Raw genomic sequence first — 27,791 nt, 5'->3', positions numbered from 1 at the left:
CGACTATAACTCTGCATCAACTTTCCTACACAGCATGCCTTTCGACTATTTTAAGCTACTAAGTGTGTGCTTGATAAAAAGTAAACTTATCAGTTTCATGGATATATGAGACAAGTGGTCAGTATCTATGATGTGTATCTGTCACAAGAATGCCCAACACAGGATGTCGCTGAATCAAACGAAGTCAGATGAGAAGACCACTTAACTCTTTTATCACCACCAGTGGCAGCTTTTCTGTACATGCAATGTCAGTGGCACCTTTAGACTGTGGTTGTACACAAGGATATCTAGAGGGTTAAAGCAAGTGTTGTCCTATATCATATAGCACAAATACCCAGTAAAATATGTCCATCTATACTGACAATGAAATGGATGTGCTTTATTTGTAAATGGCTCAAACACACACAAGAAAAGGTCTGGGAGGCTTAGTCTACATCCATGGAACACATGCCCAATGTTGGCTATTTATGGTAATAATTCCAAGCTGAGCCCAGGATATGGGTCACTGATCAAATTAATCAAAAAAGATGCAGTTTCATAGGAAAGTGAATAATACAGAGCTGGGGCCCCAAATTGATGGATTAGATTGATAAGGTGGGGAGAAAGGGAGTACCTGGTAGGAAAGAGGTGCAGGAAAAATCACTGGTACATTTAGAGAGAGAAAAAAAAAATGAACGCTCAATATTCGGGAACAGGTGAGCGATGCTGTCACTCCTTCATCAACCATGACAAGGAACATTTTACTGACACACTACAAGGATGATTCACCAGAACTCAATGTTGAGAGGAAAATGTCAAATCGAAATCATTTTTCCCCCTCACGTGCGGCAATATTTCATCAACTTTATTTTTTTTTTCTTCAAAACTTTCCTTTTTCTCATTGACTTTTGAATGAATTGCGAAGGTTTTAGTCCCGAGATCAAAATCATTAACTCCAATTCTTTATTGCTTCAAAACAACTTTATTCCCAAATTTTACCCTGATTGTAGCCACACTGCATACTAACACGGGATCTTCACCCGGTCTTCTCAAAGCTTTTGCAGAGTGCTACAAATTCATAATTCAAGGCCCTAGTCCATAATATTCCTAATCAGGCAAGGAGAAAGTTATGTTGAACTGTTATGTTTCATTGCATACACTATGTCCTTAAATGTAAACTTATAGAAATCAAAGGATGATCACCATTTGAGATGTACTGTAAAACATGATATATTCGCAGCATGAATTTTTCCCGAATTGGAGCCAAAGGCCTTTTTTTGCGGCATGAAATTTTTGCGAACTGCCACTGGCATTCAATGCATAGGCCTATAGTGTAGACAATAACTTTTCATGTGCATTTTAATTTCGCGAATCTTGGCGCTCGCTAAATTCGCGAAGTTAAAATGCACGCGAACATTCCTCGTTTTGCAGTATATGTAGATTTGCAAACAAATGAGTCTTAAGATCTGAGAATATCTGGCATCATAATGGGAAATTTTCAAAGTGGATTATGAAAGAATGAAGCAATCTGAACGAGAATTTTGTAAATTCTCTTGTTCCTCATTTCCAGACATGCTGTTTATGTGGTATGTGGAGAAATTGCAAGCAATTACTTAATCTTTTGTTAATGACATCCTGTTTTGATACACTGTCAGTCAGCTGTGCACTTGAGGCGCTATTCTCTGAATCATGCTAAACACAGGACCTTCTGTAATTCAAATCTACTTTGAATTTGGAAAGAGTGGCTCCATTTATTACAAATAGTCTTGCATTTAATAGTCATTAAAGTAGTAGGGCATACCCTTAGTACTGAATACCTGGCATCACAAAAACCACAAGCAAATTACAGACAATGTATACACTGCAGCCAATTAGAGAGGTTATGTGCGAGTCAAAATGTGCTGTGTGATGACAGGACTGGCAATCTCGTTTAGAATAGAATGGGAGCAGCAAAAAGTTGTATTCGGGGGGGGGGGGGGTGGTCATAATATGAATTTCTCATTGAAGCAGTGCATTGTATACATACATACACACACACACACACACACACTCCCTCTCTTCCTTATATTTCTATTTTCTATATTCTCCCTCTCCCCCTCTTTCTCTCCATATATTCGTTCTCTCTATCATTTCCTTCCTTTTTCATTTTGTTCTACAAGATCTCTCCCCATCTCCTCTCTAAAGGGTGTATCTAATATCTCTTTCTCTCTCTCTCTCTCTCTCTCCACATAATTACTATGCTGCGGCCATGATTCACCGTTTCTTCATGCCCTGACCTTGGCCTGACCCCATGCGGCACCGTACATTTAGCCCCCACTGCAGGCCTATACATCCTGATCCCCTACGAATCGCGTTCATCCTTATACTCTGCCAGCATACATTGTACATACTCCACTTATAGGCTGTACAATGAATAAACCAGCATTTTCAAACCACAAACACGTGAGCATCCACTGCACGTACAACATGCTATTTACCCTGAGATGGGACCGGCTATGACATTCCCACAAATGAAAAAAAAATATAACACCTGGACACAATACCATGAACGAGGGGGAAGGGGGAATACCAATCTATACATCAAATTTGTCATTACTATTGGCGACTTGATTGCATGCAATATCAATGGATTCTTGAAACCGTAGTTGCCTAATGGTTAATCAGGTTAACTAGTGATGATGATGCTCATTCAAAAATCTGGGCTGCCAAAATTCACACGTCAAAATCATGGCAGTTTCAAATCGAGCACTCTAGGAACTGTTTGTGTGTGATATGTATCTCCTAAATCAGGGACACTTTTGCATGGAATTCACTTTTTATGTCGTTAAAAAGAGATATCAGTTTCTTCAGGGTACCTCAATTCTGCAGTCCACACCAGGGAGCCTTGGACATTAATCAGTTTTACAAACTGGATGCTCCCGATGGCAAAACTCCTGAAAATTACACTGACAAGCTTTTCAATGGGAAAAGAAATCATACCGATAATGATATTTAATATACTCACGACAATTTTGTATTCAATCACCCTCTTGACCTGTAATGAGTATTCACAGCAGGTAAATATTGAAATTGTCTATCATGAGCAAATACTGTCTACCGTGATCTTGGTAGCAATGGTGATAAGGAAAACCAGTGTTACTTTAACATTGCAAGCAAAGAATTCCATGATAATCTTATTGGATACAACTGATTCTGATTAAGCTTGTATCATTCATTCCATTTCATCTGTAAATACTTTTCAGTCAACTATACCTACATTGTGGAATTGCACTTTGCATGTCAATCTGGCACCAATGTCTTTCTGACATGGCATACAAACCACATTGCCGTTATGGCAGTTGTTGATTCATTAAAGTCTTTCTGGCAGTGAAGTCCTCCATTTCAAAAATGCATTTTAAACCACAAAGACAAATAGCGCACCAAGAAATAGCTTTTAAACCAATGGGTAATGCATAAAGTCATGGCATCTCCTTGCTGTTTGTCCCTATAGCTATTTATGATGTTTGTTTTGGCATTTTATCTGTTCTTGTTTCACCAAAAGTCTAAAGGGGATTGCCCTCTGCAAGAGTATAATGGAGTCCACTCAAACTATGAGAGAAACACTTCAATTCAACAGAAATGTTGCCAACCTCCAGAAAATGGCAAATTGTAAATGACAGGCAGCACTTTTTTCTTAACTAATTATTTTCATCCAAAGTTTCATCCAAATTCTCCTTATTTATGATGTATTTTATCCATGTACGCATGCCATCAAGTTCATTAGAATGAAATCCATAATTTTCTACCAGGCCACAGAGTCTGAAAAGGCAGGCACATATTCAAAATTGACATGGGCAGAAAATGCATGCATAATGTAGAGATTCCCCCCCCCCCCTCTCTTTAACGCTTTTTGGATGCGTTTAGGTGTACGTAGGGGCACGAGTACAGCACGGCAAAGATTGAGTATGTGATACTTTTGATGAGTAGGCCCACATTATACTATACACCTGCTGTTTTGGTTTCACACGATTTTAATTCATTTCTTAGATTCTTAACTGCTTGGCTGAGGTTCAATGTTCCGATGCCCTAGACATTTGAACAACCGCAGCGATGCTAAAATCACATTGTGGGACGTTGACGACTCTGAATAAGACTCCAGAGCTAAACCAGCACCTGAAAAACACTGTTTCACAAGGGGGGGGGGGGGGGGAGGGGTGTACAGACATAAAGAAGTTGTATTAAAGGCACTGTTCAGGAATGTTTCCTAACATTTGGTGTTATGATTAAGTCTTGATTAGATGGTACTATGTACACTGTACATACAACCAGAGTCTTGCTATTATTATTGTGCTAGTATGAAACTTACAAACAAAAAAAGAGTTGGCCATTAAAGAAAACAGTTTAAAAGTATTGTGATATTCTTTAATAGATCGAGTGACAGCGACAGCCTACTAGGCCTAATTATCAAAACTCTGATACTCTGTATGGTTTGTTTTCAGGCAATTGAACATCATCACTAAAATAGCTTCATAAAGTCTGCAAAATATGACAAGATTTCTGAAACTGAACCAGCTCAATTCTTGAACTGACAAAGAGGAATTTTTAGCCACTTCTCTGATCAGTACTTGTAGTTAATATAGAAAAAGCCAGTGGTAAAACAGCCAGTGGTGAAATTACTATTGTCATTTATATTTCAATTCTATTACTTAATTATCACCACAACTTTTGTTGGTCAAATGCTTCTTTTCTTGATACCATCCTGGTTAATGTCTTATTTTTTTATTTTTTATTTTTGTTACTGTCATGGTTGATTTTTGAAGCACACATAAAAACTGCACCATAACTGTTCAGTCACAATTCGAAATATTTGTATTGTTTCTTTGCACAGAATTCCTTTGCCCAGTATTTGTGTTTATTCCATAGGGAGTTGAATGAACACTATAAAGGTACCTAGAGTGAAATTTACATCATTTAGCTCAAGATTATGTTGCTTACACTGCATGGAACATGAGGTACACAAACCAAATGTATAAACTGGCGTATTCAGGTGTGCTTCACAATTCAGCACAATAGCTATCAGCACGTAACAATGTGTGTGCGTGTGTGAATATCCCATTTTCATCATAGACATCGTGCATCAGCGACATTCACACGTTTGAGTGTGTGTGTCTGGGGGCATTACACACACTGCCACAGCAGGCACTTAAAGGTCAATGAATGTCTGAAAACTGCACAAGCTCAATCCTGTGTATGTGTGTAAGTTATCGCCACTGGTGTCTGAAGAGAGTATGAGAGAAGCCAGGGCCCATTTTTGGGCAGTTACTAATCAATGCTCTCTACAGGTGACTTTGAAGAGCTTCCAGTATCCCCCCCCCCCCACCCCAATACCCACCACCACCACTATCACCAAACCCACCCTCCTTGTCCATTCGGCCTTCTTGGGGAATCAAACAAAGAAAATAAGAAAAGAACAATGATTGTGGTTTCATTATCCTTGCTCAAAGCTTTCTGGTATATTTTGTATGCTTGCATCCTTCCATCTGCAGCTAATGTTTTTGAGTGTGTGTAAGTGTGGGTCGGGATGGGGGGGGGGGGAAAGGAAAGGGAGATATGGTGGTACATTTGTATACCCTAGGACTTTTATATGATATGCCTGATAACTTTGAAAACATAAACACTTGGGCCCGAATTCACGAAGGTGGTACAAATGAAACCATGGTTTAAACCATGGACAAAAACCATGGAGCGCCAAGTGTCGCACGGAATATTTCGTTACGAAATTGGTCATTTCGTAGACAAAATGACCTTTTCGTTAACGAAATCATTATTTCGTGGAAGAAATGTTCATTTAGTTACAACACGTTGTCATTTCGTTACAAAATAAACATTTCATCGACGAAATGACTCATTTCGTAACGAAATATTCCATGCGACACTTGGCGTTCCATGGTTTTTGTCCATGGTTTAAACCATGGTTTTATTTGTACCACCTTCGTGAATTCGGGCCAAACAGTACACTGGGGTGCTGATGAATTCACTGAATGTGTACTCAAAAGTCTGCCAGTGTCACATGATATGGACTACATTTCACTCAACGAATCAGGGAGCATTTCTCTACAAGAGAGAGTGGGGGGGGGGGGGCATAGACAGATGCAAAATTATGCCACTTCAGTCATTCCCTAGTCCAAAGCAAAAGGCTTCCCTTTCCTTCCATGTGCACCAGACATACATCAAGTCTATTTATAGCGTTATTGCCAGGACAGGGAGAGATTCAAAGACATGTCCATGATTTTTTTTTGCTCCAAGCTGTCTTGTCAACTTCGGATAAAACCTGATTCTATGTAGACAAGTAGGAAAAAATGAAAAAAAAAAAAATCAAGACCATATTATGCCCTACTTGTTTCCATTTCAGACATATCAGGATTCATTTTTTTTTTTTACTTCATTGATGATGTATATAGGCCTTTAGAGTGTAGGCCTAATAGTAGCCTATATGTTCTTTTTTTTTTGGGGGGGGGGGTGGGTTTGATCTAACCACTCTACTGGATGCAACCATCATTTGCTCTTTTTAATGGGTTCTTAAACAGCAACTAAGACATAAAAAGAACAATTGATACAACCAGTGTACATCAAAAAAAAAAAAAAAAAAAAAAAATCAAAACAGCCACACACTCAAATATGTGGATAGCTCTCATCTATATAAGACACACACATCACACACTCCTGAAAATTATTTACCGACAGGGAGGATAACTTTTTCTGCTTTAAATACTGTCATCAAATAAAGTTTTAATTTGAGCCGAGTTTCATAATACATATTCAATGATACTTTTTAAGAGATTTCTGATACAAGCACATGTTTTCATATATGAAGCATAAATACACCTCATTCCCTCATCGTGAGTAAAATATGATGTTAACGTATAACATGTTCCTCAGGTATGTGGGCGGGAAGATTCGTGAAATCCTCTAATCGGTGTGAAAGGAAAGCAAGTACCAAGAAAGGACGTTGAAAAGGACACAAGACCTCGTGATTACCAATATCTCGTTGACTGTACCGAAGAAAATGCACTCTGTCATTATATCTCGTGTCTCAACCCTGAGCCAATCAGTATATTCATCCTTCTGTCAACAATTGGGCACCAGACGCGCACTTACTATCTTTTAAAGCATAATTCTCTTTTTATTTTGCCTTTAGAGCTGATATTCTTTTTCAAAGTACAAAACAAAAACAAAAACAAACTGATGCCTCTGATGCCCTCAAGAACAGTCTTAAAAATCTCTTTTACATTGTATCTCCATAGGCCCTATGTATTTGATGTGCATGTGAAAAAGAATGGTTTCCAGGAGAGGCTTTATTGTGTTGCAGTTTCAACTGCGAAATAATGCAATTTACTTTGACTTCAGTACGATACAATATCACAAGCACACTTGCATGTAAGCTCTTTTCTTGGCAAAGAAGTTTTCCAACCGTAAGTCTTTACAATATCAGAAACAGTTCAAAAGGGTGTAGTGGCCATACACAAACTTTCAAAAGAGATTCTTATTTTCTTTTCTTTTTTATTTTCAAATTTGTTCATTTGAGAGAATGAACATTTTGTTGAACCTTGTAGAAATGGCCTATTCGCCTAATATACAGAGTAAATTTCAGACAGTATAGAATGACAACCTGGTTGCAAAATCCATATCACATCTTTAATCCCTGAATAACACAGAAGCCTTGAGTGCCCTGTCTGGCTGATTATAACGGCAACAAAAGCGGACGCAAACATCTTTGATCGGAGCAGCACATCACCCAGCCCAAACGACAGCCCACGAGGACACTCTAGATATACATGCATTTTATGTCACAGAAGAAGAAGAAGAAGAAAAAAAAAGGCGAGGAAGGCCATCAAGAGATGGCGCTGTTCACACTGACATTAGGCTTACATCAAGCTTCAGTGACTCTGTCAGACATTGGTGAAATCCCCGGAGGGAAATGGCCATAACAAAAAGCTAGTTTACACTTAAATTCCATCATTATAGATGGAACTTCAACAACGTCATAACTCATTAATTTTGATAAGAGTATTTTTTATTTTATGGTTTTTCTTTTGTTTTAAGTGAGGAAAAATGGAAAAAATGCTTTGAAAGCAGAGTAATTGAACAGCTGTCTCACATGACACTGACCACTAATAGTGAGTTCTGCTGTTCATTATAGATGGAACTTCAACAACGTCATAACTCATTAATTTTGATAAGAGTGTTTTTTATTTTATGGTTTTTCTTTTGTTTTATGTGAGGAAAAATGGAAAAAATGCTTTGAAAGCAGAGTAATTGAACAGCTGTCTCACATGACACTGACCACTAATAGTGAGTTCTGCTGTTCCAAAACAGTGACTGTCTCAACACACAACTCTGCTGTTGTAAGGTGACAACCAAAGAGCTTACAAGTATAACGAGTATGTGCTAAGTATATTTAGTATGCATAAATACGCCCTGTAAAATAGGTTTGTGCATGACGGGGAGCACAGGGAGACATGAGGCGGCAGGCTCACCCCTTATGCTAACACATTAGCATACAAGCAACCAGGGAGCGGCCAAATTAAGAAGTGCGTACTCGCCATCATATGTGCAAAAGTTATAATACACCTACATGCTGTAAAAATGTTACTTGAGCGCGCGAAGTCCGGCATTGCTAAGTGGGTAATTGCAGCCTCAACGAAATCTCAGACACCATTGTATGGTTCACCCTAGTGGTGGTGAGGAAGAAATCTCTGTGGCGACAACACACTCCCTAGCCTCCGGAAGCGTATCTCTTGGTCGACACTAGAGGGGGCTCTTTCAAATCTGGGCAAAGCTCTTTACCACATTTGGCTCTGAAACTGGTTCCACTTTTAGCTGGGCAGTTTCTCACATGCAATATGAATAACATCACTAACAAATTATTAGAGAAAAAAAAATTAACATGATCTTAAAATGCCTTTTTAAGTGAGTCCTGCTTTCCTTTTTTTACCAGCTTTTGGTGCTTTGGATTTGTCAACCTTGTTGGCATACTCGAGATATATAGGCCCCATTACTGTAGGTTCTACTAAATATTACAGGGCCAATAAAGCCCTTAGGGCTTTGATTTCCCTCCATGTACCTGGGAAGACTGTTCTATACTCACAAATTCATCTCGCTGTATGGCATTCAGCAGTCCATTAGCTCAGTGGTGGAGCTTTCTTGCACAGCATAATATTTGTGGATGTGGCCCCACCAAACGGTGTTTATGTGCGATTCATTCAGCAGTGAGGACGGTTTCCCCATTTTCTGACTTTCCTCCTTTTTCTCTTCTTTTTTTTTTATTATATCTTTCTTTTCTTTTAACTTTTTTGTTGTTGGAAAGACCTCTTAATGTCCCTCAACTAAATATTATACAAATAATGAATGTTTATGAGTGCAATGGACAGAATATTTCATGAGGTGAAAGATGAAATGATCCATTCAACGAGATGCAGCCGAGTTGAATGGATCACACATTTCATCTTTCACCGAATGAAATATTCTGTCCACTGCACGAATGAAAAAATTTATCATTTGTTTTATATAACGCCTAAAAGAGATCCTTGTCCTTTCATGTCTTATTAATTTAGAAACAAGAGAGAATCTGAGATCGCGAGAGTGCTCACTGAGCGCTAGGTAGCGCGCTGTCACATACATACACTGCAAAACACAAGCCTATACGCGTAGTGTGCTGGGCTCTCAGTGAGCGTGCAATGGAGCAAATCGTATGGATCCAAAATTGCACGGTAAATGGAACCACAATTGCACAGATGATGATGTCATAGTAAAATGGGCCGAATGATCAATGTCAAACAACCAATCAAATGACAAGGATCTCTTCAGGCGTTATATAAACTAGACTCGGAATTTGTCAAGACTGACAAATTAGGTGATCCGATTTTTTTTTTTAATCAATGATTCGAGTCCTGATCGCAATAGGCATGACCATATAGATTTTATCTGTGTTTAGAGACATTGGCCGTGTGATATTTGGATTCTCATTTAGAAAAGAGAGTGAGGTCTACCATCTTTGGTACCAAATTCGGTATAAACCAGGGAGGTACCTCCCTGGTATAAACTATAACGAAGATACAGAATGAAGTACATTTGACCATTGACCCAACTTTGCACAGCCAAGATGGCATCTGAGCAAAAAGTGGTTATTTTGTGAAATGATCCTTGTAACATGGTCTTTACGTGTGCAAAATATGGGAAAGATAGGACATGTATTCATCAAGATACAGGTTGAAACATTTATGACCTTTGACCCTAATTTACATACCCAAGATGGTGTCTGATCAAGTAGTTGTTATTTTATGAAATAATGTACGTGACATGAACTAAACATGTGCAAAATATGGGCGTGATAGGGGCTGTTTTTCTTGAGTTATTGCAAAGAAAGTTGTAGAAAGAAAGAAATATCTCAATACATCGAAGATAAGTTTGATTTCAACCAAGTTTCTTGACGTGATCTCGGCGTCGTATGAAAAAATGGAGGGTATAGTCACGATAGCCCAAAGTCTGAGCTACAACATATTAAAATCTGGGAGAAATTCACAGAAGAGTAAGTGAGCTAGTGTTCGATAAAGACCGTCATGTCAATTTTCATTTCCAGAAAAATTCCCTCCCATAGAGATAACACGTAAACTGGTTAAATTTGACAAGGTTACATTATATCTAATTTCACGAGGTGAAGACATCATCCGATTAAAACTTTGATTGAAGAAAACTTAAAGAGTATTACATTGGCTACAACATACTAAAATCTGGAAGAAATTCACCAAAGGGTAATTGAGTTAGTCGTCGATAAAGACAATCATGTCAATTTTCACATCTAGAAAAATTCCCTCCCATAGAGATAACACGTGATAATGAAGATAAAGAAAGAAGTACATATGACCTTTGACCCTACTTTGCACAGACAAGATGGCGTCTGAGCAAAAAGTGGTTATTTTGTGAAATGATTCTTGTAACATGTTCTTTACGTATGCAAAATATGGGAAAGATAAGACATGTATTCACCAAGATACAGGATGAAACATTTTTGACCTTTGACCCTAATTTACATACCCAAGAAGGTGCCCGATCAAGTAGTTGTTATTTTATGAAATAATGTACGTGACATAAACTAAACATGTGCAAAATATTGGGCTGATAGAGCTTGTTTTTCTTGAGTTATTGCAAAGAAAGTTGCAGAAAGAAAGGAATATGAAAATACATGGAAGATAAGCTTTAATTTCAACCAAGTTTTTGGGCATGATGCCGACTCCGTATGAAAAAACGAAGGGCACACTTACGATAGCCCAAAGTCTCAGCTACAACATACTAAAATATGGGAGAAATTCACCGAAGCATAAGTGAGCTAGTGCTCGATAAAGATAGTCATGTCAGTTTTCATTTCCAGAAAAACTGCACTCCCATAGAGATAACACGTAAACTGGTCAAATTTAACAATGTTACTTTTAATCCATTTTTACGAGATGATGCCGTCATCCAATCAAAATGTTGTTATTATATTACCGAAAGAGCATTTAATAAGCTACAACATACTGAAATCTAGGTGAAAATTGGCAAAGGATTAGTGAGATACGCTCGAATGAACTTAAAATTTGATGACGTCATTTTGAAAATTTACTTTTTTTACTTTATTAAGAAATTTGATATCGTTTAATCATTTTTTCAGCATCGTCAACCCATGAAATGACATGTACAACTCATCAGCTTTCAGAATATGTAAAGAAAATGGGGGGTCACCGTCCATCCTGACGAGTAAAATCGGATTTGAAATTGGCGGTTTTTTGGCATTGTTGGACTGTATATCGCCATTGACGCGCGCGCGGAATTTCAACTTTGACGGGTCTGTATGACGTCATATTGAGTCGGATTGACTTGAAACTTGGTAGAAATATTCCTTGACATTTCAGGCATCCGATAAGTGTGAAAAAACGGGAAATTTCTATTGCATATGAGCTGTGCGTGCGTATATATGCGCGCGCGTACGCGTCCGTCCAATTTTTTCAATTTTTCAAAAAATGCTCCAAATGGTCTGAAACGTGTGCAAAAAAATTTTGAGCTCGATCTGAGCATACAAATATTTCTACGCGCGCGTACGCGCACGTTTTAAGAGAAAATATGAATTTTGAGAATATGAGTAGAATCCGCATAACTTGAAATATATGTGACGTAAATTTCATTGAAAAATTCCATTCCATAATTGAGATATAATTGAGAATGTGTTTTCATATAATGACGTCATAGTGACGTCACGGTCGACTGATCACTATGATTTTATTTGACCCGTCGTCTTTGGGACATGATACATATATGGTATAATTTTGACATTGATAGGAAGAACACTTTCTGAGCTAATCGATACACAAATTTTGTCCAGAAATAAAGAAAGAAGAAGAAGAAGAAGAAGAAGACCCAACAAAGAATCCGTACAGATACAGAAGGTGATCCGAGAGGATACTCGGATCACCTAATGATAATATCAAACTCTGCACTACCCTAACCACACTTCCTTTAATACACATGGATAAACGCACTACCTGCGCCTTGGGTTGGGGCCTTTTTCGCCAACGTGTCAATCTAACATCCTTCCGTAGAAACAACCTGCAGTTTTCAAGCCAATAGTTGACCTCTAACAATGGAGATCTGACAGATGTTCCACGATGGAGTGCCAAGTTCAGGTCTGTAAAAGGTGAAAATCTTACCTCTCTCTTCATCGGCATAGAGAGTATGGCATTCCCTCAGAATTTTTTCGTTCAGAGAAATGGTCGCCGAATCTGTAGGATTCGCGGATTCCCGTCGTCTGACTCTTCCTGACATAATGTTCGTGAGTGTCTGGACACGGAATTGAATGGACAGTTGACTGTATCACTATCAGCACCACAGCTCAGCTCAAGTCACAGCTCAGCTCAAGTCACTGTAGATAACCGTCTGTGTTTGGTTTGGCCTGGTTCTTCGCAAAGATGGTTGATAAATGTTGTCGGAACAGTTGTTGTCTATCTGCACCAGAAATGAAAAAGAGCGGTAAAATGCCCACTGTCAAATGTTCTGTTTAGACCTAGAGCAAAAGCAGTCTAAAATGAAATTCCGACACATAAATTTATAGATGCCATAATGATGTATAAAAAATATAATATGTATCTCTCTTATCCAGCAAAATCATCTATTCAGATGGCTGCCGGTCATGACATGGACAGGTACTGTATTGAGGTTGGACTGGATTTCCCAATGGACAAGTCAGACAGCAAGCGACCATACATAATATGCAAAAGACCTTGTCGAGGGAAGTTTTCTGACTGTTTCTCTTCTCCATCAATGTTTTAACACACAGATTGTCAGCACAGTGTAATTGCTCAGATTGATAAGCTGTTGCTGTTACATAGTCTAGTGTAATCATTCCCGTTTGTGACAGGGTGCTGATTTGCGGTAGGGGCTGTTTCATTCATTGATAAAAAGGCTCAATCAGGTGTGAGAGTGCAGTACCCTCACTTCCCAATAATGATAACATTTGCAAGTAACTCACTATGCTTTTGGTCTAAAAGTGGGACTATATGCACACTTCACTCTCTAGCTCTGTTTTATCGATGAATAAAACTACCCTACCACAAATAGCTATCCTGTTGCATACAACAGGAATAGTTACTTCATGGCTTGTAGCCATGCGTGAGACTTTCATGTAAAAATAAGTACCACTAGATTTTCTGGATAGTAGAGCACTGTAGACTACTGTACAGGTGAGTATTTTCGCGGTGACAAAATCTTCGGGCATTTCATGCAACCAGATGCTAATGCAAAAATACAAGCACAATAATATTTTTGTATGCAATACAGTGCACTCCTGTTAAAATGAACATGGTTATAATGAAATCTGGTTACAACAAAATAAGAATCCAGGTCGCAAAATCATCAGCTTTACATTGTCATGTTTTTTTTTAATTGTTTATTTGTTGGGTTATAATGAAAGAAAACTGCCAGTCCCGAGGACTTCGTTACAACGGGAGTCCACCGTATTTTTCAATACTAAGCAGTATGGTAAGGGTACCCGTAGCACGTATCGGCAGGGTACCTTGACCTTGACATCGGCCCCCTGCGTATGGGTAGCTGTTACCATATAGATCGATAAAGTACGCATGGGATTGTGCCATAAGCTATGAAAATAATAATAATGAAGACACAAAAAACAAACTCATAAACAAACTAAGAAACTAAAACACGGTTCAGTTACACATTTGCTTTATAGTAAATTGCAAACATGACACATGACTGTGAAATTCGAGTGTATTACCTATTGAGAGAGGGGGTGCAGATGTGGAGGTACCCTTTCAGGCCGCGCAAAGAAAATGCATTGCACACACTAAAATGGCGTTATTTCAATACGGAGATTCGAAATCAACAGGACGGTCAAAATTAATATTCGAAAATGCAGCATTTATGGCATATTTGAGGCAAAACTTAGGCAAATTTGTTCTAAACTTTTGGAATAAATTAGCTGCCACAGATCCTTACGGTGACGATGGGTGATATCCTCAATCATAGGGCCTACCGGTAGATGATGTCTTGATTCCGCTGAATTAAAAACCCATGAAACTCACCTTACTCGGCTGAGCGAAGAAAAATTTTGGGGGCAAAAATATCCACTTTTGGTAGTCAAAACATTGTGGAAATGGTATATTTGTTGCTGAGAAAAGTCCAAAGTTTGTGTGAATGCAAGGGCTTGTGCATATATTATGATGCATCAATATTGCAGTGAAGAATCCAAGGTAGGTATTATATTACTCACAATCATACAGTAGCTCTAGAGCCTATAGATCTAGGTCTACTTGTGCTACACACCTGTAATGTCCATATAATTATAAGTATGTATTGGTGATGGTGATCAATATGTTATCAATGTCCCTAATGCCTTTTTAAAAAATAAATATGCAGGTTCTAAACTAGAAATGTCGCTATGGCGACTGGTATGCCTCCACCATAAAGCATGATTCTCCTAATAGGTCTATAGTACATCTTGACAATGTGTGATGACAGTTTCACATACAGTGTAACTGGCAAAATATATCAAATGACATTCTTGTCACAAATACGTTGAATGTTCACTTTCCTTGAACTACAATGTAGGTTTAATTGGATGAATGGCTATATTTACTACGAGAGCATGTATTTGGGGATATGAGGACTTTTACTTGACTTTTGACCCTCTTTATAAGTTTATGCACTGAGTAATTGTCAAGGTATGGGGAAAAAGTATAATTTCTATTTTAAATACTACTATAGCATTGTAACCTGGCCTTTGACCCTTGAACCTATGACCATAAGATTCACAAGAGAATCACTGTCAGGCAGAACATGCATTTTAATAAATATGTACTAAGTTTCACGATGGTACCTTAAGCCACTTCCGAGATATGGAGGAAAAAGTGAAATTCAGCACTTTTACTTGATCTTTGACCTTTTGACCTTTTTGGCTTCCCAGACAATCTCTATTGGGTAATACATGTATACAACAAGTTTTACAAAAATAATCCTACAGGTATTGCACAAATATGAGGGAAAAGGTAGAGTTTTGAAGAGTTGACCTTGACCTTTTACCCCTAACCTTTGACCCCATGACCCCAAAATTCCCTTGATAATCACTGCCAGTCATTACATGCATACAATGTATGTAATATGTTTTAATGAAGATACCTTGAACGATTTCCAAGATATGGAGAAAAAAGTGAAATTTGAACATTTTCACTTGACCTTTGACCTCATGACCCAAAACTCTAACCAGAGAATCTTTATTGGGTAGTACATGTACACATTCAGTTTCAAGAAAATACCTTCAGTCATTGCATAGATATGGGAGAAATAGTGAAATTTTGAGCATTTGACCTTGACCTTTGACCTTGAGCATGTGCACCCAGAAGTTGATAGGTACAACTTCATCCACTCATGCATACTGTAAAACATGATATATTCGCAGCATGAAATTTTCGCGAATTGGAGCCGACAGCCTTTTTCGCGGCATGAAATTTTCGCGAATTGCCACTGGCGTTCAATGCATGTAGTGTAGACAAAAACTTTCGCGTGCATTTTAATTTCGTGAATTTTGGCGCTCGCGAAATTCGCGAAATTAAAATGCACGCGAAAATTCCTTGTTTTACAGTAGTACCACTGGATACCTCAAACGTTTTTTTACTTACATTGTACGCTGGCCACAAAAATCATTACAGACGGACGGACGGATGGACGGACTGACAACCCGAAAACATAATGCCTCCGGCACCACTTTGTGGCGGAGGCAAAAAAAAATGAAAAACAAAAACAAAAACAAAGAACAAAAAAAAAAACACCCTATGTGGATGTGTTGTGTGACATAACATTTTTTTTTCTCTTTGAATTTGAAATCAGAACAAAATTTGACTAAGGTAAGATGAATTACAGTATGCTAAAAAAAACCTATATTTCTATGGATGCAGACATTACACTCATAAAAGAGATGGAAATAATGTTCACATTTCCAAATAGAATAATTTTCCTCCGATATCAACATTACAAGGATGACATAAAATTAAAATGAGTCATCAGTTTCATTATATTCACAGTAGAATCTACAGGTTTGTATGAAAATAATAATAACTTGAAAGTCACTAGTGGTTTATTTCCACTCCAGAGGTAATTTTAGTGATTTTATATAGCCATAGGTTCCTAGGCTTTAGGCTATGGCCTATGTTTTTAGAATCTTACTGTAATTAAATCCTACAAATAATGCTGCATGCAGATCATTTTTTAAATCAACCCTAAAAAGACTGGGCTATTTTGGTAGCTCGAAAGACTGGGGGGGGGGGGGGGGCTAAAGGGCCCCCCCCCCCTTAAAGGAGAAATCCGGACGATTTTGAATAAATTTCACCATAATCTACATAAATCAAGGACCATAATGACTAAGTTTCATTGAAAAATACCCTCCCAACTTGTCACAATTGATTTTTTAGCATCACTAATTTTGAATCGTAACTGTTCAATTTCTGCACGCCGGCAAGAAAGATCACGTGACGGCGTGACGTATTACAATCACATTGCTTTTTGTTTGGAGCGTCAGCTGGCTCGGGGAGCCCTGCTTGAGCAACGGCGACATGGGCCGAGCAAGCGGTAGCTTCCGCGTGGTTCCGGCCACGCAGCGGAAGCACGCGGCATGATCGAAAATGCCGATGTGTGAGCGTTTGGGTGTTCTAATAAACCGGGCGATGGCCAGAAGAAGAGTTTTTTGCCATTCCGAACCCAGAAAATGAGCGGGAAAGGTGTGCAAGATGGCTCTCCAATATTTTAATTGACAAGTTTGTCGTCAAAACTTACAAATACTACTCGATGCAGCCTCGTCATACTCCCCATCGGCGGCGTAACTGCAACCAGCAGCCCCATACGCATAACGTAATGGGGCTGCACACTGTAACATTCAGGATCATGATAAGGTAGTATCGCGGATAAATATCAACTTAAAATCGAAAAATTTCTTCAATTTGAAGACTTACCAGTGAAGTCAAAGTATTGACAACAGGCTTCGGGCAACGCTTGGTTCTGCCAATAGTCCCTTTCTGTTCGAATTAATGACTTAATGTGACTCGGTCGAGAGGAACCTGGGACAGCTACACTGAATTGACGGCCAGCGCATAACCGCAGATGTGTGCGCACAGAGATGTCTCTTTGTGTGTGCGCCTGTGCTGGCCGTCAATAATTCCGTGTAGCTCTCCAAGGTTCCTCTCGACCGAGTCACATTAAGTCATCAATTTGAGCAGAAAAGGACTATTGGCAGAACCAAACGTTGCCCAAAGCCTGTTGTCAATACTTTAACTTTACTGTTAAGTCTTCAAATTGAAGAAATATTTCGATTTTAAGTTGATATTTATCCGCGATGCTACCCGATCATGATCCTGAATGCTACAGTACGCAGTCCCATTACGCTATGTGTAAGGGGCTGCTGGTCGCAGTTACCAGTGGCGGTACTATGATATGATGAAGCTGGCGCTGGCATTTCTTCCGTGGTTCAAGTTATACTGTCGTAATTTACCACCGTCAGACATAGTCAACAGTCTCGGACAACAAGAGAGGCAATAATTCTGAAATTGACAGACTGATTTCAGATTGTTTACACTCAGAAGTTAAAAACCGATCGCGGATTGTGATAGCATTTGGCAGCAGCAGACGTACACGTATGCCTGATCACTCTGATGACAACAATAGCCAATGAATTGTAAATGATGGGGTGGACACTAATAAGTACGGCAGTATTACAATACATATGATATTTCAATAAAATGAAAATGTTATAACATTGCAATTATTTTACATGAATCTTTGACGGATTATACCGAAGATCATTTGATAAAGGAATACAGCATTTGGCAACAGCACTCCTAAAACAGTGTACGGACTCCTGCGGTAGCGCCAACTAGGCAGACCTCAGCAGGCATGCAGATACCGCGCCGCAGTCAGCAGTGTAATGGGAGATCGATTCGTAGCTGGGCTGCGCTCGCGGTGCTCCGCTGAGGAAAGTGAGTCTGTGACGTCACGCGCAATGCATACTGGGACAGATAGTACGAAGGGCTGCTTGCGACGGATTCGAACATGAAGAATTACCTTATTTTTCAAAAAAATCATAGTAAATGTATCTGACGGTCTTTTCTCGTCGGGAAAAGGGTAATAGGTTCATGAAATATTGTTCTTTACACGGGAAACGGCTGATAATCGTCCGGACTTCCCCTTTAAGATCTCGGCCGTGGATCACGCGATCGCTGCGGAAATTTGCACAATGGTAGTGTGCGATGCAATCTACAAGATCAAATTTTACAAAATAGTCTTCTTTTATTCTATTTTGATTAATTATGCTAATTTATGCGAGAAATCAGACTCTTTGATCTAAATCAGTAAATAAAGCTCCAAAAGTGCTCATTTTTGGTCTAATTATTCTTTGTGGCATTCTTAGCAAATGTACTTGAAAAAAAATTAGGTATCAAAATTAATTTCGTATTCATTTTATTGTTTTATGAATTTCTTATGCATTTCTTTGTTTTTTCGACCTTTTGTTTTTGTTGTTTTTTAACAAAATTTGTGGCAGACACTTTTTGAAGCATAATACTCCTAAAACAAATTGATTTTAGCCATTGAGAGTAAAAATAAGCATATTTATATGAACCATGTGAAAAAACTCAATTTGCATTGACTTTGTACACAAAATCACATTTTTGAGCCATTTTCGGCCTCATGTGCATGTACAAAAAGTTATGTAACTTCATAACCGTACCCCCGGGTGTCACAAATTTGATGTCAAAATGTGCGGGAAACTCGAAAGAAAAATGTCAGAGAGCATCGCGGCGAGAGCAATGCGTGTTGCAGAGTAATCGCGCGAAATGTCAAGTGGGGGCCTTTTAGGCCGCCCCCCCCCCCCCCCAGTCTTTTTAGGGTTAAAGGAAAAAAAATCTCTTACGTCTAGACGGACTTACAGATGTCTTTGGAAAAAAATGGTTCAATAGCTAAAAAATTTTACTGGGTATGGTAAGTCTAGTTTTACAACTCATCAATTACCTATTTTTAGATCGACCATCCTCGCGCAATGGCTTTCGTGCGTATAAAATAAAAAATACGCGTGGGACGGGCATACTGTAAACGTGGATATTTTCGCGTGACTAATTTTTCGCGCTTGGCCGGGTCAGAAGAGTTTCGCGTGTTTTTAATTCCGCGGAATCTAGACATCACGCACAGGAACATATGGCAAGCAAAAATATTCGCGGGATTTTATTTTCGCGCTAGTTTCTGGTTGCGCGAAATGCGCGAAAATTTCAACACCGCGAAAATTTCCACTTTTACAGTACTCTGGAACATTCGAACATGAATACAAATCAAGAAAAAACAAGAGACCCGGGGGTCATGCGCGCTCACCTGAGTATCGCAATTTCACCTTTCATGCATTCTTGCACACTCTTACCTGAGAACATTGGAAACTTAGGTCTGTATACATGGATCCCCCCCCCCCCCCTCAACTCCAGGGTGGGGGGGGGGGGGCAGGCAGCCCTGGATCTGCAATGAACAAACTTGGAACTAAAGTCATCAGTGTACAAACTCATGGTATTACCTTTGCTTCTGATCATTTCTGGTTCTACACGTAGAGTAGAAGATTTTAAATATTCCTTAGTGTTGGGGGGGGGGGGGGAGTGAGCCCCCTAGGGGCCCCCAAGAGGGATATGGTGCCCATTTGAACAAATTGAGATCCTATCCCCCTCAGGATGCTAGCTACCAAGTTTGGTGAAAATCAGACATGGGGATCTCAAAGTGAAGATGAAAATGTACAATTTAGGCCCCATAAGGACCCCTCCCCACCCCCCTCCCCTGGGTCTCAAGGGGGGCACCCCTGATTCCCCCATGAACAAACTAGAAACTACAGTCATCAATGTACTAACTCATAGTATTAACTAAGCCCTATCACTTCTGGTTCTAGAGAAGAAGATTTTTAAAGATTCCGTAATTTTAGGGGGATTGGGCCCCCTGGGGCCCCCCAGGTGGGCCATGGTGCCCATTTGAACAAATTGAGATCCTATCCCTCTAGGGATGCTACCTGCCAAGTTTGGTGAAAATCGATCTCAAGAAGAAAATGAAAATGTAAAAAAAATCGATCTCAAGAAGAAAATGAAAATGTAAAAAGTTTACGCACGACGCACGCCGCACGAAGAGCGATCGCCAAATAGCTCACCTGAGCCTTCGGCTCAGGTGAGCTAAAAATAGGGGGATAGGTCCTACTTACAGGTAAATAACCCGAGGAAACAGGAGGAAAAAGAATTGAAGAAAATCCTCATTAGTAATAGTGTTCACACATATTTGCCCATTCACTGGATTTAGAAACCATCTAGGGCCTAGGCCTACATGCTTTTCAATGGGAAAACGGGCAGTCGGTTTAAAAAAGTGAGCAACCACGGGCGCACAAAAAAAAAAAAAAAACCTCCTGTGTGTTTATCGCCGAGATTTAAACAAGCGTAGTAGGTAGGATACGGAGCGACAATCTGAGCATGGGGTAAGGATCTGCAGTAGGGCAATTCCGCGGTTAGTAACGTTACATTTGAACAAATTTAGATACTTGTTTTTACCACTAAATTACCATTTATTCACTTCAAGTCAAAATTATGTCAAAAACATGTTCATCCTTCCCAGGTTTATGATACAGAAAAGAATGAACACAATCCAAGAAATATTAGAATTGCTATAGCAACTTAAAGGGCTGGTTAGTAACGTTACGAAAAAAGGACATGACAAAAAAAATCAATGTCTTGTAACAAAAAGTGTGCAAAAATTCAAGTTACTTCAAACAAAGTGTTGCATTAATTTCAATTATTGCATCATGACAAATGTTCATGCAAAATTTTTTAGCAGTTCGACCAATAATTTTTTAGCTAGACCCCAAAAAGCATGGTTAGTAACGTTACAGTTAGTAACGTTACATTTGTCCAGAGTAATTCCGCAGGTCATTTCACCCTTTTGTAATTGACAAAATGTCACATGACTTCTGGAGTATTTAAATGTATTCATCTTTTACCCTTTAGCAAAACTTTGAGGAAAAAATTTCAAAGGAATCCACTGTAATTTGCATTTAAGTGAATTTCAGCGTCCCCAGTCCCACATGTACATTTTAAATGATGGTTTTAGATCTCACAAAATCAATGAATACGAAAAATAAAATCTACTGAATTTGAAAAACCCTAATGATTGGTGAACATCCATGGCATTAGTTGATACCTAGATTAAAGGGTAACATAACGAGGCACATTTCTTTTATCCATGTCATGTCCACCTAACTGTGGAATTGCCCAGTAGGCCTAGGCCTATTTTCTCCCAAAGTGAGACAAAATTGAGGTAAATCTGTTGAATATTTTCAGTGAAATACATGACATGTAGACCAGTGGTTACAAATAAAGGCGGTCGATGAGTAGAACTAGTACAACTACTACTAGGTCCAAAATTAGATAGCAGAAATTCTAGATCTAGATTCTAACGTTGTTAGATCTAGGGCCTAGATCAAAATTTTCCAAATTGGAACACAATTTCTTATCATCATGATCAAATCCATTTGATATGTCTCTTGCTTGTTCCTGAATACTTTCCAAGTTAAAGCAAAGGTGTTTTTTTTTTTTTTCACCCTGGCCTGGCCTTACTCGTATAAAATACTCCCTATGGCCTAGGTCCTACCCCTTAACATAACAGTTAGCTTGGAGCTTGGTAACTTTTTTTTCCTTCATTGTCATGGATGGAATTGCCCCTTCTACTGTAAATTAGACAACTGAACTGGTGACTGATACCGTAGCCAGGCCTAAACTTTACTCCGAATGTTGTTTTACTGGTTATTTAAGAAATAACATGAGCCCTACCGTATCGGTAGTCGATATCTAGGTCCGTCTGGAACCCTATCTTGTCATTCTCGAGAAAGACGAAATGCTTGAAAACACGGACACCTGATGATGTTGCAATGTCCACGTGGATGACGTTAAACCTACCGGCAATTTCACACTCTGACACGTCGTAGATGCGATGCTACTCGCCCCAGCAGTACACCAAAAGAAGTACACGGGGCAATGCTAAAACTAGACCCCAAACCAGGGAGGTCTTGCACAGTTCGCTTGATCGCTGGTAACGTACAGGTACTGTAATCTTGATGACAGATAATTCAAGATTGCATGATGCAGCTCAACAGAGCCGATTCATGGGGGATTTTTAGTCTGCAATCATCAGACCCATTTGTGATCCTGACTATAAAGTGCCGAAAGTTTAAAAACATTGTAACCTGCGTACGGACAACATCAAATAAACCAGATGGTGAACAGCATTTCAACGAAAAGAAAAAAGAAGAACATTTCTGCACACACAAAAACCACAGATGAGATTATTTAATGGCAGGAATAGGCTAAGCCATAATATATAATCGCCGCATAGATTATATGAAATAAGTTTTTGAAATTGGCTTCATTAATCTACAATCAATTGAAAAAAAAAATGCATTGCAAGACATCTGGAACACTGACGATTATTTTCTACATTGTAGTTGATGAATTTCCACAGTTTTGATTGGTGTGTAGTCACTTACGCTGATTGGACATCAGTAGACCTAATGACAATAATCAGGGGCGGATCAAGGAATTCTGTAAAGGGGGGGGGGGGGGAGGAGGGGCGCAACTAATATTTCTAGTGCCACTTCCGGGTTTCATTTTTTTCTTTTTATTTCTATTGTTTTTAAGGAAAATAAAGGGGGGGGGGCGTGAGCCTGTTGCGCCCGGCCCCTCTGGATCCGCCACTGATGAGATAATAATCATATGATCTTATTTACCCAGGTCAGCCACTTCACAGTTCCTTCACAGGGTCCTGCCAGGATCATATCACCAGAATTTCAGATACGAAACTTGGGCCAAAGGGGAATATTGTAAGCTGCTCCTCTGACACTGGATGAACACAGCCGGATCAGGATTCGAAGCCAAAAAGAATTCAACATTAAATTTACAAATCCCAAACCCTTTGTAATGTTCCCATTTCAACTCTCTTTATATGTTTATATTCCTTTTGTAAGACAAAAAAAAATAATCAAAATAAAAGAAATTGATAATGATCGAAATAGCAAACATTTCAATATTACATCATGAGCAGTAGGTGTGAAATGGTGGGGGAGGTAGTGGGGGAGGTGTCTACCACGAATGTATCCTGTGATGTAACCCCAATTACCCTTTATACTTTATCTCTTCAGTTCCATTCAATTTTGTACCGCAGACTGTAATTGAAACTAGTACAACTATACTGTACAAAGTAACAAAAACGCAAGATTTTTATTCAATAGGCCTTTAGAGTCCTTTGGAAACGTGGCAAATTCAAGTTGTACGGTTATCATGCTTCTATATAATTACGTTAATGTTTGTTCTGCCTCATTCAGTATCATCCGCCATTACCATAAGAGTCATTCATCTCATATCACAATCCTTTCTACAGATAGATATTGCTCATGTTGCTTTACAAATTCTTACCATGATTACTATGATTATGTAGAACATGTGGAGAAATTGGGTATAGGCCTATTCCTTTAATTCGAAAAACAACAATATGAGAAAGTTGGAGAAACGTTTATAAAGGAATTCACTACGCACCATAATCTTCCCATCTAAAACAAACAAGCTTTCAAGTTTTTGGGGCCCACACATTCACCCATGACAGGCAAGCAGAAAGTGAGAAAAAGACAATCAGGTAAAATCTATAAATTCAGTGTTGGCTGTTGTTTTGAAATCCAGAGTCATTAGTCAGGACTGATCCATTATGATTTGATCATGGGGTTTATATGAGCATTTTAATAGGCCTATACTCAGCAGGTAGGTCATACAAGAAATTTAACGCACACTACCCTAACGGGAGAACCCTTTAAAGGAACATAGATTATGTTTTTTTTCTTAATTTTATTATTTCGTGTGTTTCATGTCAGCCCGGATATCATGCAGGCTCTCGCTCGTCTCATGCACCGCGGGTTTGATTAAAAGACAGGATCAAGTTTATGCTAATGGTCGTTGTCATCCTTGACTTTCGTGAACTTTTCGTTCTTCCCTCTTCTTTCTTCTCCTTTTCTCATAATCTATTATGGGCAGGACATTTCACTGGAACAGCTGTATTGTCATTTTCCTTGTTCTGCCTCACTGCTCGCTGGTGTTCAGTGAGCACTGTGCACTGCACGTTCACAACACAGGGGAATCCCCTGCCTGTCGCTCGATCAATTACTGAGTATAATCTGCACCAAAAGAAACTACGCGAAAGCAGCACCAAAGCAGTCAGGCGTACCGTGCAGGCGTAAAATTTGTAAGAAGAAGCACTTACTGGGGTGGTCAGGTGCAGGTATGCCACATCTTATGTAGATCTAACGTTAGATCACTTCAAAGAATATCATTATTGTATGTCTTTTTGTGGACCTAATTATAATTTCGGATCTATTGTGGTGTCAGTATTATAAATCCACGCAACGCTTCCATGCTGATTTCTGATTTTCGTTACTCTCTCGACGTCGACACCGCAATAGGCTTGTGTAGTCCCATCTATTGAAAATATTGTTCTTAGACTACCTTTATATCAATGTAGGCATCTGCCAAAGAGATTTTTCTCCTCCCCACCACTGGGAAAAATCTCTTTGGCATCAGCATAGCTAATAGTTAGAGATTTTGATTTATCCAGCCAGGTGGCGTCTAGTATGATAAAATCGTGTAATTAAATCTGTTCGACTTGACTTACTTGTTACAATGCGATGAATGAGTGAATAAATGAATGTAGAGGGATACTTTACTTACATGAATCGTGATTCTCTTATAGATACGGTCTATATCAGTGTATATAGAAAATTCTAGTCCTACAAATGCAAACCTTTGTAAAAGGAAACAGCATGATTGCTCAGCTAGACTCGACTGTTGTCATGGTTGTATCAAATTGGGAATCAAACCCAAGCCATTTGGATTGTGTGCGGGGTAGTAGACGTGTCGGTTCATAATATTGTGAAGTGATTTTACTTTGAATGTGATAATTCGCATTTGAATTGATGTTCATTTTTTACACATAATTGTGATGCAGGTCACATTTCTGACTGGGCAGAGAATTGAATGTTGACAAGTTGTCAGCCAGTGATTGGATTTGGATGAAGAAGGCATGGAGAAGCTAATCAAGGAAGCTGTGAATGCCAGCCGCATTAAACGTTTTGGCGGTGGTGGAGGAGGATGCATCAGTGACGGCCAAAGCTACGACACAGACAAGGGCAAATATTTTGTCAAAGTTAATGGCAGGGGTGAGGTGAGCTCTGTGTTGTTTTGGCTGTTACTTTTGATAAAGACTTCAAATCACACTATGTCGTGATATGATATTGCTTGTTAAGAATTATTTGTATTATTGTAAAGGACTAATAACAAATCCATCAGCTGCTCGCCTGATAACCTTTCCGAGGCGATTCCATCAGTGGAATTTCTTCTCGCCAGAACTATGAATTTGTGAAGATGACCTAAGATTTCCTTATGCCTTCCCCCCACTAATTTTGCCTTGCCACTCTACACTACCCTACCCTTCATAGCTTACAGGCAAACTCATGTATACATGCACATTTGGCAAGTGGTGGGGCAGTCTGTATCCATGTGTAAGCTAACCTTGGTAGGGTAGTGTAGAATGGTATTAAAATTTATGACAGAATAAGTTAGTGGGGAGGGGACAAGGAAGTCTTTCCAACAGATGATCTTATCATCAAAGACATAGTGCTGCATATTTTATCACTGAGCTCCACTTGATAAACATTGGGAAGTGTTGTCCTGCACACAAAAACCCTGTTACATTCAAAGTAAGCATTTGCACAAAATTTTTATGTGTACAGCTACTAGCAGTACGAGTGATGATTAATAACTGCATTCATGATGGACTGAAAACAAAGAACTGTCCACTGTATGTCAATTTTATGAACATGTAGCGGTTTCAATTTAGGGTGTCCACTTACCAGGTTGAATTCAGTGCTTGCAAAGGTTACGCTTTTGCGGTGTGTCATCTCAGTCCTCTCAAAAAGTGCTCAAAACCATCTCTAATATGCTCTCCTTGGCTGATATTGTATGATCACTGTGGTTTTTACCTTTTGTTCGTGCTATGGAACCAATTTAACCAGATATTTTTTTTCAGCAAAACCAAGTTTTCTTATGGCTCAAATCTACATGACCAGGACCCTCTTTTGGCATCATCAATACATAGTCCCACTGGTGCATCTCCATGCTGGCTAAAGCAACTGGATTCCACATTGGAAGCTGGAATGTCATGGGACAATGCAAGGCCATGGAACAATAGAGAAAACGGCGGGAATCCTTCCTCCACCGGTACTTCTCTGCTAGTACGTGGATGGATGCATGTAACCAGGACCTCCATTTGGCATCATCAATATATAAAGTTAGAGTTTTAGTCCCAGGATTTTACTTTGGAAGCTGGATTACAAGTCAACATGTCAACAGTCAATGCAAGGCTTTGAAGGAACAATAGAGAAAATGGCGGGAAACCTTCCTTCATCACCTCTTTGTTAGTACATCAAATGGATGCATGTACATTGTACCAGGCAATGTCACACGTACATCACCTTGTTTAGAAGAACCACTATACAAAGAATAAGGTCAGTTGATCCAGATAAATATATATATTTTTTTTCATGATGCATTTGTTACTGAACCTAGTTCTTGTGTGCGCTGCATACCAACAACTCTCATGCATCATGCCTACTGAGAGAGATAGACCTAGTGATGAAGGCCTGTACGTATTGTCAACTCCACTTGTGATAGCTGACAGATTCTGTGGCATTCAACCAAGAGTTCTCTTTCCTAGTTCCTTCAATTTTATAAATGGTACCCAGACAAATGCCAGTCATTCATGGAGTAGACGGCTGATTGTCCTATCACTTCTCATGAGTGGAAGACTGGAACTAAACCCTGGCCCAGCTTCTGTACCTTTTCCATGTGGCAGTTGTGGAACAGAAGTGCGAGACACTGACGAAGCAGTTGCATGTGACTTCTGTAGTGTATGGTATCACTGCAAATGCATTGGAATGTCTGATAGCCACTACCAGCGTCTGTGTAACAACTCCAATATATCGTGGATATGCAACTGTGGCTCTTCAAACTTTTCATCAAGCTTATTCAAGACATTCCTCCCAGTGTCCACTTCAAACAGCTTTTCTTCACTAAGCAATGCCGAAAACCTTGATGATCCAAATGAATTTTTAGACATATCTGATATCTCACGTCTGAACTTCA

General features: G+C 39.2%; 1 protein-coding gene across 4 annotated transcripts in view; it reads left to right on the top strand.

The window, feature by feature from the left end:
• LOC140227249 (ketosamine-3-kinase-like) overlaps window positions 1-27,791 on the top strand; it is a 40,105-nt gene that overhangs the window by 576 nt on the left and 11,738 nt on the right. For 3 of the 4 annotated variants that reach the window (XM_072307671.1, XM_072307669.1, XM_072307672.1), the window contains exon 2: window positions 25,597-25,812. In XM_072307671.1, the coding sequence (XP_072163772.1) occupies window positions 25,672-25,812 (141 nt within the window). In that variant the 5' untranslated portion in view covers window positions 25,597-25,671. Of the gene's footprint in view, window positions 1-24,841; window positions 24,874-25,596; window positions 25,813-27,791 lie in introns of those variants that run through there. The other variant, XM_072307670.1, reaches the window with a different exon arrangement.

Source organism: Diadema setosum, chromosome 4 (assembly GCF_964275005.1).
Source record: "Diadema setosum chromosome 4, eeDiaSeto1, whole genome shotgun sequence".
Lineage (NCBI taxonomy): Eukaryota > Metazoa > Echinodermata > Echinoidea > Diadematoida > Diadematidae > Diadema > Diadema setosum.
This window is presented reverse-complemented; position numbering and strand designations above follow the sequence as displayed.